The sequence below is a fragment of the Bubalus bubalis genome, chromosome 6 (genome assembly GCF_019923935.1).
Source record: "Bubalus bubalis isolate 160015118507 breed Murrah chromosome 6, NDDB_SH_1, whole genome shotgun sequence".
Taxonomy (NCBI): domain Eukaryota; kingdom Metazoa; phylum Chordata; class Mammalia; order Artiodactyla; family Bovidae; genus Bubalus; species Bubalus bubalis.
The window spans coordinates 82,591,579-82,606,475 of NC_059162.1; the positions used below are offsets into that span (position 1 = coordinate 82,591,579).

At 37.5% G+C, this 14,897-nt stretch overlaps 1 protein-coding gene across 6 annotated transcripts in view; it reads left to right on the top strand.

Annotated features, from left to right (window-relative positions):
• The window catches only part of DOCK7 (dedicator of cytokinesis 7), a 189,127-nt gene that overhangs the window by 16,605 nt on the left and 157,625 nt on the right, over window positions 1–14,897 (top strand). For all 6 annotated transcript variants that reach the window (XM_025288575.3, XM_006055930.4, XM_006055931.4 and 3 more), the window contains exon 2: window positions 11,797–11,902. In XM_025288575.3, the coding sequence (XP_025144360.2) occupies window positions 11,797–11,902 (106 nt within the window). The remainder of the gene's footprint in view (window positions 1–11,796; window positions 11,903–14,897) is intronic.

The following is a 14,897-nucleotide window of genomic DNA, read 5'->3' on the forward strand; positions in this document are numbered from 1 at the left end:
AGGCAGGTAGTGTAGGAAACTGAAGCAGGAGACAAATATTTGAGAAGTCTTTAAGATGAACAGTTTAGCAGCTAATTATATATAGTTTACACCAGAATATAATTTGTATGTTATCTTATCTTGGTATACAGTGTTAGAATTTATGGGTAAGGAGATTCAGGCTTTATTTTCCTGAACTAGTGGAATTAAGATATATTTATCTCCTTTTGGGAGGATTGACTTTTTACAGTAGGGATTTTCCCCCTTCAGTTTTCTTTTTAGTTGCCAATTTAAGGTCAGTGATAATTTTTACAAATACTAAGACTTTAAATTTTTTTCTATGTTTAATATGTTCCATGAAGTAGGGAGCATTGTTACCACCATGTTTTAGGTGAGGAAATTGAGATAATAGTGAAATGCTGTAGATCAGAATGATGGAGACCTCCAAGTCTTTTTAATACAGTGCTTTCTGAATCTTTAACTTAAATATTATCCCCAGATAGTGTCAGATGGGATACATGAGTCATCTGACATCCTTTTTTTTTTTTTTTTTTCATTCTGCCCCTAAAGGAAGTCTGACTTAAATGTGAAGTGTATTATAGAGAAGGATTATTTCAGTTCTTTGGTTTCACAAATCAACCTGTATGTGTTTTTGTTTTCTTGGACTTTTAGTCGTTACTGGTCCACTCTGGACCTAGATTCATAAAGAATTTAATGCAGGATAACTTACGAATGACAGCGCCTCAGGTGGGAGTTTTATTTAACCATTCATGAAAGATAGGAAACAGATCGTACCAGTGGTCGTAATTATTATAGTGTTCCTATTAATATGTTAATGTGTATCAGACATTTTCGCTAGGTATCTTTAACTGACCTCATAGGCTAGATTTTGGAGAATAGAGAAATCATTAATATGAAATATTTGTTGTCATTCTGTCTCTAAGTTGTGTCTGACTCTTTTGTGACCCCAAGGATTGTAGCCTGCCAGGCTCCTCTGTCCATGGGACTGTCCCAGGCAAGAATACTGGAGGGGGCTGCCATTTTCTTCTCCAGGGGATCTTCTTGACCCAGGCATCGAACTTATGTCTCCTGCATTGGCAGGTGGATTCTTTACCACTGAGCCACCAGAGAAGCCCAGTATGAACTATAATTAGAATTATTTACCTTTGGAAACTTTCTTCCATGGAAAGAGGCCTTCAGAGTTTTATGGATCTGAATTCGAACCCAGTGTCTACCTTATAAGCCTGGGAAAGTTGCTCTATTTTTGAAATTTATCTAAAAATGTCTATTTTTTCTTGCTGTAGATTAGTGTATAGTACTGCAGGAAATTTGGAAATACAAAAGGCCCAAAAGAGAAAGTAAAAATCACCCGTAACTCTTGATTTAGACCAAAATCTCTCAATGAAGCTTACATTCTAGTGATGATCTTTGCAGACCAGAAATAGCTTAAATGTCTACCAGTAGAGAGTGGTTAAATATGTTGCAGTTTATCCATTTCATGGACTCAGTGTTAGATAAGAGGAGAACAGTGGTTAAGAGTAAGTGCTCTAAGTTCAGATCTTAGGGCTATTCCTTATTGGTTAATATGACCTGAACTTCTTGAAATTTCAGTATCCTCTTATAGTGCCCACTTCATAGAGTTTTTCTGAAGGTTAAATGAGGTATAAGAAATTTAACACTGTAAACAACATCTGGCGCATTGTAAGTGCTTGGTAAACATTGATAGAATATTATTATTAATTTTATGTGCTGATACGGAAAGTTCTCAAGATATATTGTGTATAATGTAAGATACCAAGAAAAGATTATGTATGATGTTATATGTGAGTATTAAAAAGTAAGAATTTCTTTTTATATATATATGATTTTCTTTTCTTTTCTTTTATTTATTTTTTTAATTTAATTTTATTTTTAAACTTTACATAATTGTATTAGTTTTGCCAAATATCAAAATGAATCTGCCACAGGTATACATGTGTTCCCCATCCTGAACCCTCCTCCCTCCTCCCTCCCCATACCATCCCTCTGGGTCATCCCAGTGCACCAGCCCCAAGCATCCAGTATCGTGCATCGAACCTGGACTGGCAACTCGTTTCATACATGATATTTTACATGTTTCAATGCCATTCTCCCAAATCTTCCCACCCTCTCCCTCTCCCACAGAATCCATAAGACTGTTCTATACATCAGTGTCTCTTTTGCTGTCTCGTACACAGGGTTATTGTTACCATCTTTCTAAATTCCATATATATGCATTAGTATATTGTATTGGTGTTTTTCTTTCTGGCTTACTTCACTCTGTATAATAGGCTCCAGTTTCATCCACCTCATTAGAACTGATTCAAATGTATTCTTTTTAATGGCTGAGTAATGCTCCATTGTGTATATGTACCATAGCTTTCTTATCCATTCATCTGCTCATGGACATCTAGGTTGCTTCCATGTCCTGGCTATTATAAACAGTGCTGCGATGAACATTGGGGTACACGTGTCTCTTTCCCTTCTGGTTTCCTCAGTGTGTATGCCCAGCAGTGGGATTGCTGGATCATAAGGCAGTTCTATTTCCAGTTTTTTAAGGAATCTCCACACTGTTCTCCGTAGTGGCTGTACTAGTTTGCATTCCCACCAACAGTGTAAGAGGGTTCCCTTTTCTCCACACCCTCTCCAGCATTTATTACTTGTAGACTTTTGGATCGCAGCCATTCTGACTGGTGTGAAATGGTACCTCATAGTGGTTTTGATTTGCATTTCTCTGATAATGAGTGATGTTGAGCATCTTTTCATGTGTTTGTTAGCCATCTGTATGTCTTCTTTGGAGAAATGTCTATTTAGTTCTTTGGCCCATTTTTTGATTGGGTCATTTATTTTTCTGGAGTTGAGCTGTAGGAGTTGCTTGTATATTCTCGAGATTAGTTGTTTGTCAGTTGCTTCATTTGCTGTTATCTTCTCCCATTCTGAAGGCTGTCTTTTCACCTTGCTAATAGTTTCCTTTGATGTGCAGAAGGTTTTAAGGTTAATTAGGTCCCATTTGTTTGTTTTTGCTTTTATTTCCAATATTCTGGGAGGTGGGTCATAGAGGATCCTGCTGTGATGTATGTCAGAGTGTTTTGCCTATGTTCTCCTCTAGGAATTTTATAGTTTCTGGTCTTACGTTGAGATCTTTAATCCATTTTGAGTTTATTTTTGTGTATGGTGTTAGAAAGTGTTCTAGTTTCATTCTTTTACAAGTGGTTGACCAGATTTCCCAGCACCACTTGTTAAAGAGATTGTCTTTAATCCATTGTATATTCTTGCCTCCTTTGTCAAAGATAAGGTGTCCATATGTGCGTGGATTTATCTCTGGGCTTTCTATTTTGTTCCATTGATCTATATTTCTGTCTTTGTGCCAGTACCATACTGTCTTGATAACTGTGGCTTTGTAGTAGAGCATCTTTTTCTTGAAGGATCCCTAAGAAAACATTAAGTGGTCACATGTGGGGAATGGGATGGGGGATTGGAAAGGGTAGAGAAATAGACCTTTTGTTTTTACTTCTCTGTGAAGTTTGAGATTTGTTTAATGAATTAATTTATTTTTGACTGCACCACATGGCATGTGGGATCTTCCTGGACCAGGGAGATCAAACCCATGCTCCTTGTATTGGGAGCACAAAGTCTTAACCACTAGACCACCAGGGGAAGTGCAAGTTTGAGTTTTTAATACCATGTATGTGTGTGCATGCTACGTCACTCCAGTTGTGTCCAGACTCTCCGACCCCCATGCACTACCAGGCTTCTCCTTCAGGAAATCTTCCCCAGCCAGGGATCCAACCTGCATCTCTCCATCTCATCTGTTAAGTCTCTTGCAGTGGCAGGTGGGTTCTTTACCACTAGTGCCACTTGGGGTGCCCCAGTACCATGTACATTTTCCTTTTTTAAAAAAAGATGTCTTTTATCAAGTTGTTTTGTCTTTTCTCCATAGTGGGAAATCTTATTTTCCCTACTTCTCATAGTAACTGTATTTATGTAGTGGTAAAGAGTTTTAAGTGTAGTTCTGGAACCAGCCCTTTGCAGATTTGCTAAAGACATATTAGAGACTACTTTGAGATAAGTAACATGTTGTCTTATTAACACATTGTTAAAATGAAGAGTTTCACATAGAATAGGAGAGCATTATGATTCAGTAGTAGTTTTTAAACTTACCACTTAACAAATGGGATAGTAATGATGTTACTAGGCTCTTAAAAAAAAAGTTATATACATTTAGAACTCCTCTGTTGATTCAGACTTTTTTCCTCCCCAGCAAGCACTTGATTTTTTGACAGTAATAGATACAAAGGTATACTTCTTGTCTTCTTTCAATCAATTAGAAACCAACAGTACTTATAGGTTAGTTTACTCTGATAAGCATTTGGAAAGTGCACATACTGGGTAGTCTCTAAGTTCATCCTTTTTTCTTACTTCCTTTTCTTTCTCTCCACTCTTACACTTGTCTCTCCATTCTACTTTCTCCCCCTGCCATTGTCTCATTATCTTAGACATTGAAGATGTAAATGTAAAGATTAGTAAGATGTAATTCCTGCTCTCAAGAAGTTCATATCAGTTGTTCCATTCTACCATTCTTATTGAACTACTTTTTTGGGAGGAGGAATTATGAATTTTTCTCTCAGTTCAGTCGCTCAGTTGTGTCTGTCTCTTTGTGACCCCGTGGACTGCAGCACACCAGGCTTCCCTGTCCATCACTAACTCCCAGAGCTTGCTCAAACTCGTATCCATCAAGCCGGTGATGCTCTCCAGCCATTTCATCCTCTGTGGTCCCCTTCTCCTCCTGTCTTCAATCTTTCCCAGCATCAGGGTCTTTTCAAATGAGTCAGTTCTTCACATCAGATGGCCAAAGTATTGGAGCTTCAGCTTCAGCATCAGTCCTTCCAATGAATATTCAGGACTCATTTCCTTTAGGATGGACTGGTTTGATTTTCTTGCTGTCTAAGGGACTCTCAAAAGTCTTCTCCAACACCATAGTTCAAAAGCTTTGTGCTTAGCTTTCTTTATGGTTCAGCTCTCATATCCATACATGACTACTGGAAAAACCATAGCCTTGACTAGATGGACATTTGTTGGCAAAGTGATGTCTCTGCTTTTTAACATGCTGTCTAGGTTGGTCATAGCTATTCTTCCAAGGAGCAAGTGTCTTTTAATTTCATGGCTGCAGTCACCATCTGCAGTGATTTTGGAGACCAAGAAAATAAAGTCTGCCACTGTTTCCATTATTTCCCCATCTATTGCCATGAAGTGATAGAACTGGAAGCCATGATCTTAGTTTTTTGAATGTTGAGGTTTAAGCCAGCTTTTTCACCCTCCTCTTTCACTTTCATCAAGAGGCTCTTTAGTTCCTGTTCACTTTCTGCCATAAGGGTGGTGTCATCTTGCATATCTGAGGTTATTGATATTTCTCTTGGCAGTCTTGATTCCTTCTTGTGCTTCATCCAGCCTGGCATTTTGCATGATGTATTCTGCATATAAGTTAAATAAGTAAGATGACAAAATACAGCCTTGACATAATCCTTTCCCAATTTGGAACCAGTGCATTGTTCTATGTCCAGTTCTAACTGTTGTTTCTTGACCTGCGTTAGACTTCTCAGGAGGCAGGTAAGGTGGTCTGGTATTCCTGTCTCTTGAAGAATTTTTCACAGTTTGTTGTGATCTACACAGTCAAAGGCTTTGGTGTAGTCAATAAAGCAGAAGTAGGTTTTTTTTGAACTCTCTTGCTTTTTTGATGATCCAGCAGATGTTGGCAGTTTGATCTCTGGTTCCTCTGCTTTTCTAAATACAGCTTGGACATCTGGAAGTTCACAGTTCACGTATTGCTGAAGCCTGGCTTGGAGAATTTTGAGCGTTACTTTGCTCGCATGTGAGATGAGTGCAATTGTGCAGTAGTTTGAACATTCTTTGGCATTGCCTTTCTTTGGGATTGGAATCAAAAGTGACGTTTTCCAATTCTGTGGCCACTGTTGAATTTTCTGAATTTCTCTATAGTCTCATATTTTTCACTTCAGCTTTTTAAACTTTATTAAGTACCCAGAGTGTTCTAGGCACTCTCCTAGAGGGTGCTAAGCTAGGTAAAACTAATTGCTTAGTTCCTTGTAAGGAGACAGGTAAATAGATTTCAGAACAGTTTGATACATGCTATTTATCTGCTCAGTTATCACAATGAGGTAGTTTTTGATAGGAAAGTGCCGCCAGACAGTTAAAAACAATACACATTTTCTTTAATGGCAGAAATTAACCTCTTTTGAGACATTTATACAAAAAAAGAGACATATTCCTGTCAGAATTAAAGTTTCCTTGGCTTCAGTCATTCTTCAAGGAGGTTGCAAAGGTACCTCTGAAAAGTGAGTGTGCCAGGTCTGAGAAGCCAAATCTTTCATATTTCACCAGACTCTTTTTTCCCCCACCATACTTTTACGTTTGTGGGTTGCATTACTACCATTCTAGAAGAACCTACATTGCAATTTATGTGCTTCTTTCAAAGAATGTTTACAAACATTGGGTTTTCCCATTGCTGAAATCAAACTCTGTCTGCAAGGCCAGGTTCTCATTCCACCATGGAAACAATCTGACTAGTCCGCCGCCTATCTGAACGAGCTTCCTGGAAACTCCATTACTTTGAATGAATGAGGATAAACACAGTGCTTTGAAAGCACAGAGGATGAGTGTCTGACTTGAGTAAAAGAGGCAGAATTAACCAGTCAGGAATGTACGGAGGATGTGATACACTTCTTGAAGATTATTTGCCATACCTGTATTCCATATTTAGTTTTCTAGTTTTCTCTGTTAAGGCAGAGTAGTAATAATTGAAGAGTTTTAAGCCATTAAGGTAAATTATAGACCTCATTTGCCTTTCTAAAATATAAGGACATTTTCTTCCATTATTACAATACTGTTTCCCACATTAAAAAAACACTAATTCTTAATTATGTAATACCTTGTCCATGTTCAAATTTCTCATTATCCTTAGAAATATCTTGTTCAAACCAGGATCCAGTTAAGAACTATTCATTGTATTTGGTTATATTTAAGTCTTTTTTTCTCTTTTTGAATAGACTTTAATTTTTAGCCTTATGTCTTTTTTGTGCTAAAGCTTAGCCCACTGTGTTTATTTATTCATCACATTGACTTGTTAAAGAGACATGACTTTTCTTTTGGTTTTTGTCTGATTGCCTTTTTTTGGTATTGTTAATACTGTTCTCTGTATTTTTTGTGATCTAGATATTAGATATACAGGTTTGTTTTTAAACTTTTTATTTTATATTGGTGTATTTCTTTGGAAGGAATGATGCTAAAGCTGAAACTCCAGTACTTTGGCCACCTCATGCAAAGAGTTGACTCATTGGAAAAGACTCTGATGCTGGGAGGGATTGGAGGCAGGAGGAAAGGGACGACAGAGGATGAGATGGCTGGCTGGCATCACCAACTCGATGGACGTGAGTCTGAGTGAACTCCGGGAGATGGTGATGGACAGGGAGGCCTGGCGTACTTCGATTCATGGGGTCGCAAAGAGTTGGACACGACTGAGCGACTGAACTGAACTGAACTGAACTGATAGTTGACTAACAGTGTTATGTTAGTCATTTTAAATATAGCAGTGTATATGTCAATTCCAAACTCCCTAACTATCCCTTCCTACCCCATCCTCCTCTGATAACCATACACACACACACACACACACACACACACACACACACACAAATGAACTTATTACAAAGCAGAAATAGACTCACAGATTTAAAAAGTAAACTTAGGGTTATATAGGTCTGATTCAGTTCAAGTTAGACAAATTTGGCACAAATACTTGGAAAGTGATACAGTGTTGCATTTGTTTATTTATTTTTGCCTCCTTTTGTCTTTAATACGAACTATACACAATGGTCCAACTATGATTCAGCCTGTTGGTCATCAGTCTTGGACTTGTGGACTTGTATAGTCACAGCATTGGAGTATCATCTGTTCTTACCTTTTTTCTTTTGGGGCTTTTTAGCTAGCCCTTTTGCCTTGTCTTTGATATGTTCCCTTACCTGGTATATTCCATGGTATATTCCCTTACACTTCTTCCCTGAGTTCTGTCTTCAATGTAAACAGTACCAGTTCCAAGAGATATTATTCTTATTTGACATATTACATTGCAGACTTTTTTTTTTTCTTTTGTAAACTTTATAGGAGTAGCTCAACTAACTTCTTTTATTTTAGTCTAAACTCTCCTTTGGTTTCCCAGGTGGCTCAGTGGTAAAGAATCCGCCTGCCATCTTCACCTGGGCGTTTCCTCTGGACCCATGAAGAATGAGTAGAGATGAGAGAGGCCCAGATTAGGCTTGAGACATTTGGAAATCATGGTTGATGGGCCATCTGAAAGTGGGATGAGGTTAGATGAAATGCTACATGCAACATAATTTTCCCTTAGAATGTGAACGCTTTGTTTGTCATTTCTAATGTCTCATGATGAATGGTCTTAGTGAGTGCATTTTTGTTTTTTTTTTTGTAAAAACTGTAATGCGTGTTGACATAGTGAGGGAGTTTGTGGAGCTGGTGAGAGTTGGTAAGGAGATAAATAGGTCAAATATTGGATCATGTTCTTCAGGGAGGGAAAGAAGATATTTTGCTATTATAATTTAAGAGCATAAGTAACTGTGGGATTTTTGACCTCTTTCCACTTTGCTGTTGATGTTAATAGCTTATTAGAAGTAAAAAGACTTCCTTGTATTGCTTTACTATATGAGCTACATTAGGAATAGGAAAAATTATCAGAAAAGTAATCTGTGATAAAGGCTTTTAATTGATATCAGGAACTATATTTATTACATTACTTGTCATGCATACTTTGGACCATGGTGTAGTTAAGAGAGACTTTTCTGTTTGGGAAAATTTCCTCAATTACTGTTGAAGAAATCTTTTCATGTAGAGGGTCTTAATATAAATACATCCTTTTCTGGGTTGCAGATATTTTTATTACCATTATAGCTCAGTTTGGAAATGGTTCTTATTTTACAAATTTTTACTGATTTTCTCTTTGGGGGAAATCATGTCTTGTACAAATAAGACAAATATTTGTAATGTGGAGATTAATGTCTCTGTGAAGATTGCATGTCTCTGTTATTAAGCAAAAGATTGTCTCTTTTGGAAGTAATATTTTAAGTTTTATTTGATTTTTTACCATTTTTGTGAAATCAGAGTATGTCTTTCAATTAATTGATGGTGTAATGGTTAATTAACGAGGCTTTTCTTTCTTAGCTGAATGGCACCCCACTCCAGTACTCTTGAAAATCCCATGGGCGGAGGAGCTTGGTAGGCTGCAGTCCATGGGGTCACTAAGAGTCAGACACGACTGAGCAACTTCCCTTTCACTTTTCACTTTCATGCATTGGAGAAGGAAATGGCAACCCATTCCAGTGTTCTTGCCTGGAGAATCCCAGGGACAGGGGAGCCTGGTGGGCTGCCGTCTTTGGGGTTGCACAGAGTTGGACATGACTGAAGTGACTTAGCAGTAGCTGAAATAACAGCAAGCCTTAACAATTAGTTAGATCTTGACCTTGATGAAATACAGCAGTTTACAATTCAGATTACTCATGGTTTAGCCACAGAAACACTGAAAAACAGAAACACTGAGGTAGTGTTGAGGTTGGTAGACTGAGTTAAGTAGCACTGAGGAAGGTAGAGATACAATATTTGTTCTCTGCCTCTCTCTCTCTCTTTAAAGGCATTTTCATATTTTCGTCTCAGTCTTGACAACCCATCAGGAGATTGTAAGGCCTTTAAACCTGATGAACATTCACAGTGGATAGGTGTCATTAAAAGACCTGAGGGGAGCCATAAACTGAAGTAAATGTTCCTGTCCTATCACATCCGGTGCTTTACAGACTTTTCCCTTTGCCCTGTCCTCGATCAGTATTCTCCTTCAAAGGTTATCTTTTCTCTTTAGCTTTCATCTCTAACCGCTAATGGTTTCTTCATGCTCTTCTCTTCCTCCCTTGTCTGTTGTCAGTCTTTTTTATTCATTTGCTTTTTAAAAAAAAAAAAAAACTAAGACTTTTTGGGGAGAAGTTTTAAAGAAAAGTGGAAAGTGAAGAGATCACCCATGTTTATACCCCAACCAAGTATCCCCTATTATTAACATCTTGGATTGATGTGAAACCTTTGTTTTAATAGATAAGCCAATATTAACATATTATTATTAGTTAAAGTCCAAAAATTACATTGGGTTTACTCTTTGTGTTGTGCATTCTTTAGGTTTTGACAAATGTACAGTATATGTATCTCTTATAATAGTATCATGGAGAGTAGTTTCACTGCCTTAAAAATCCCCTGGGCATTACTTATTCATCTCTTCCTTTTCCTTCCTCCTACAACCCCTGGCAACCATTGTTTTTGTTTTTTTTTTCTCCTCTCCATACTTTTGTTTTTTCCAGAATGTCATGTAGGTGGAACCATACAGTACCTTGTCTCTTTCACTTAGCAATATTCTCTTAAGGTTCTTCCATGTCTCGTCTCTTCGGCTTGCTAGCACATTTTTTTTTTTTAGTTGCTGAATAGTATTCCATTGTGTGAATGTACTACAGTTTGTTTATCCTTTTACCTGTTGAATAAGCTTCCAACTTTTGGCAATTATAAATAACAAATTAACTTTTTATGAAACACAAATATGATCTAAAGTACTTTAAGTAAAGAAAAAGTTGAGCTAATTCAGTACCTTGAGCCTTAAAAAATAACTCTTTTACCTTTGTATCAAAAATCTCTAATTGAGTAGTCAGCTCCTAATAGTGCTCAAGAGGTATGTGTGGAGTGGTTGAATAAGAAAAAGGTAAGGAAGTATTGAAGAGAAGAGGCTAAAGACTATATCATATAATAATCAGATAATTTTTGGAAAATGAGATTGTCTAGAAATTCAGCTGGAAATTTGAATGGGCACTAAGATGTTTAGGGCTCTGAATTCAACCGTTAATTTGAGAACACTGCAGAACAAAAGTATCATCAAGCTGGCCCAGAGGTGAATAAACATTTCTCTGTTTTAAGTGCCACATGCCAAATATTTTAGGGAAAATAGCAGTAAATGAAACCATTGCCTCTGTTTATATAGGGCATACATGAATGTGGAAAAAATAACTAGGAAGGAGAAAAATGCGAGTTAGGTTATGATGAATGCTCTGAGTTTGAAAGAAGGATATTATTTTAGCTGTGGTGAGTCAAGAAGCTTTTATGGAAGTCTTGCCATTTGAATTTTACCTTTAAAATAGTTGAGTTGAATTTGTGGATACAGGAGAGAAACAGCATTCTAGGAAGCAATTCATGTTCGTTGAGAAGAATTTGAGATAGAATATAAAAGCTGAAGAGGTGATTAGGGTCGAAGTATAGAAAGCCATTAATACCAGAGTATGCAGACAGTTTTTATTAGTTAAGTAAAAATAGGGAATAATTTTATGGGGCATGAATATTGTTTATAAAAAGTATTTTAGAATTAATTTTATATCCTTAAAATTTATATGCTTTATAATATATACTTCTTATAGCTTTCAGCTCTGTCATAAGCCAGAATATTTCCCTGAAATGTCGTATACAAAAAGAAGCCTTATGTAAGTTGACTGTCAGTTTTGTACCCTGCATCAGCATTATAAAGATGTTCTACTATAATTATAAGCAGTATTTACTAAATTAGCTTATGCATTTATAACCTTACTGATATGCTGAGATTTTGTTGTTCTTTAAATGAACTTTTAATGTACTTAGCTTTCTACCATTTTAAATTAAGCTGATTTCTTTTTGCAAACAATGTATTTGCTTTTTTTGTTGCAGAACTGTGGCTGCTGAAGTCAGGAAGCAGATCTCCGGACAGTATAGTGGCTCTCCCCAGCTGCTCAAAAACCTCAACATTGTTGGCAATGTATCTCATCATACCACAGTAAGTAATGTGTTTAAGATATGGTATGTTACAATTACATTCTGACTAGGCCATGAAAAACAGTGGAAAGATAAGAGCCAGGCCTTTGACTGTGTGGATCACAACAAACTGTGGAAAATTCTGAAAGAGATGGCAATACCAGACTACCTGACCTGCATCCTGAGAAATCTGTATGCAGGTCAAGAAGCAACAGTTAGAACTGGACATGAAACAACAGACTGGTTCCAAATTGGGAAAGGAGTACGTCAAGGCTGTATATTGTCACCTTGCTTATTTAACTTATGTGCAAAGTACATCATGCAAAATGCCACACTGGATGAAGCACAAGCTGGAGTCAAGATTGCCAGGAGAAATATCAATAACCTCAGATATGCAGATGACACCACCCTTATGGCAGAAAGTGAAGAGGAACTAAAGAGCCTCTTGATGAAAGTGAAAGAGCAGAGTGAAAAAGCTGACTTAAAACTCAGCATTCAAAAAATGAAGATCATGACATCTGGTCCCATCACTGCATGGCAAATAGATGGAGAAACAATGGAAACAGTGGCAGACTTTATTTTCTTGGGCTCCAAATTCACTGCAGATGGTGACTGCCACCATGAAATTAAAAGATGCTTGTTCCTTGGAAGAAAAGCTATGATCAACCTAGACGGCATATTAAAAAGCAGAGCCATTACTTTGCCAACAAAGGTCCATCTAGTCAAAAGCTATGGTTTTTCCAGTATTCATGTATGGATATGAGAGTTGGACTATAAAGAAAGCTGAGCGCTGAAGAATTGATGCTTTTGAGCTGTGGTGTTGGAGAAGCCTCTTGAGAGTCCCTTGGACTGCAAGATAAAACCAGTCCATCCTAAAGGAAATCAGTCCTGAATATTCATTGAAAGTACTGATGCTGAAGCTCCAATACTTTGGCCACCTGATGTGAAGAACTGACTCATTTGAAAGGACCCTGATGCTGGGAAAGATTGAAGGCAGGAGGAGAAGGGGACAACAGAGGATGAGATGGTTGGATGGCATCACTGACTCAATGGACATGAGTTTGAGCAAGCTCCAGGAGTTGATGATGGACAGGGAAGCCTGGCGTGCTGCAGTCCATGGGGTCGCAAAGAGTTGGACACAACTGAATGACTGAACTGAAGTGCCAGGAAATTGGGTTCCATTATTAGTATCACTAACAACCTTATTGGTTGCTACCTCACTTTTTTCTGAAATTTGAGTCAGGGGAGTGTTGGGAGGTGTTACAGAAGTGTTGATTTCCTAATCAACTCCAAAACTTTATATTCAGGATTTAATCAACTCTGGAATTGTATAAATAGAATTTCTCAGACCCAAGGTGGATTCATACATGAAAATTCAGGAATCTTTTCTAGAAATAATAGGTACTGAAAGTAGTGAAAGTAAGTCATTTGGTTGTGTCTGTCTCTTTGTGAGCCCATGGACTGTAGCCTGCCAGGCTTCTCTGTCCATAGGGTTCTTCAGGCAAGGATACTGGAGTGGGTTACCATTCCCTTCTCCAGGGGATCTTTCCGAGCCAGGGATCAAACCTGTGCCTCCCACATTGTGGGCAGATTCTTTACTCTCTGAGCCACCAGGGAAGCCCCAGTAGATAATGAAGTAAATGTTATATAATTGTGTAGATTCATAGTATTATCTATCTCCTTCGATAGAAAGGAATATATAGTTTTGAATTATTGCTTTAAGCCAGGAGCTGTGTCAGAGATATAAATATATGTTTTTTTTTTTAATTCAAGAGGCTGGCATGAGGATAATCAATTTTAATTAAAAAAAAAAAACCCTGATACTTAGTTGTAGTAGGAATATGAATTAAAAACATGCTCCATTTGTCAAAAACTGAAAAAGTAGTTAAGAGTGAGTTGGGTAGAGTTATATTAACACTTTCTTTTTATCTGTGAAATAGTACCAATTATTGAACAAACATGGTATGCCAGAGCATAGTAGTTTGAATGGCTTGTGGTGACATGTTTATAATGTTTGTTATTAAATTTTAAGATATGAAATTTACTTTTAACAACAGTAACATACTGATTGGAGAAAGTTTATAATATGTAGATTTCTGGATGATTTCAGTGTGCACAGAGATGGTCCTTCTAATACCCTATTGAGTGTCTTGAACTCCTGTTTTCAACTGATTTCCTGTGTTGTGTGTTACACCTTCACTGTTCATTTCCGTAGTCCCCTGGATTTGGTCTTTATGAATGACTAAGCCTTATGTACTCTCAGTTCCACAATTCTTATTCTCTGACCACCGCTGCTTCTTTCTCTTGCGCTCTTATTCTGGTGCTCTTACTTCAACTGATCCTGCTAACGCTTTTAGGTCCTTCACTCCTTGATGTTCTTTTTTTCTTCTCCTTACCAAACTTAAATTATTTGTTGAAATTTATAATTACTCTTTTGCATATACCATCGATTTCCTTAACTTCTCATGTCATTGGCACTACCTCGGTGCTGTTTAAACCCAACCTTCTGCTTACTTCATGTCAGCGCTCATGCAGCTGGGTGTGGCTGGAGAAAAATACACAGGTCTCACTGACTGGTCTCACTTTACATATATGACCACTAATGCATGAAGACTTCTACATTGCTTAAACTAAAAATATTTTATTTTCCTAGTCTGTTCATTCTCCTGCTGTTTTAGTTGACTCATTTCATGCCTCCTACTCTTCCCTTAAAATCCTAATTGCTCTTCTCTATTTTCAGTCTTAGGATGACCTGGCTTCCTGTTTCACTGAGAAAATTGAAGCAAGTCAGGGGCATCCACATACTCCTACCACCACGTGTGTCCACCTTTTACCTTCTGTACCCATATTGTCTGTCTGTTCACCAGTTCCTCCTGATAAACCACTAGGGAACCAGACCCCAACTTCTCTGTTACTAAACTACAGTGCTTTCGTAATTCTCCCTGCTCTTTTATGGCATTGCTTTCACTGTTGGCTGGATCATTACATTCCCATCAGTCTACAGACATGCAGATGTG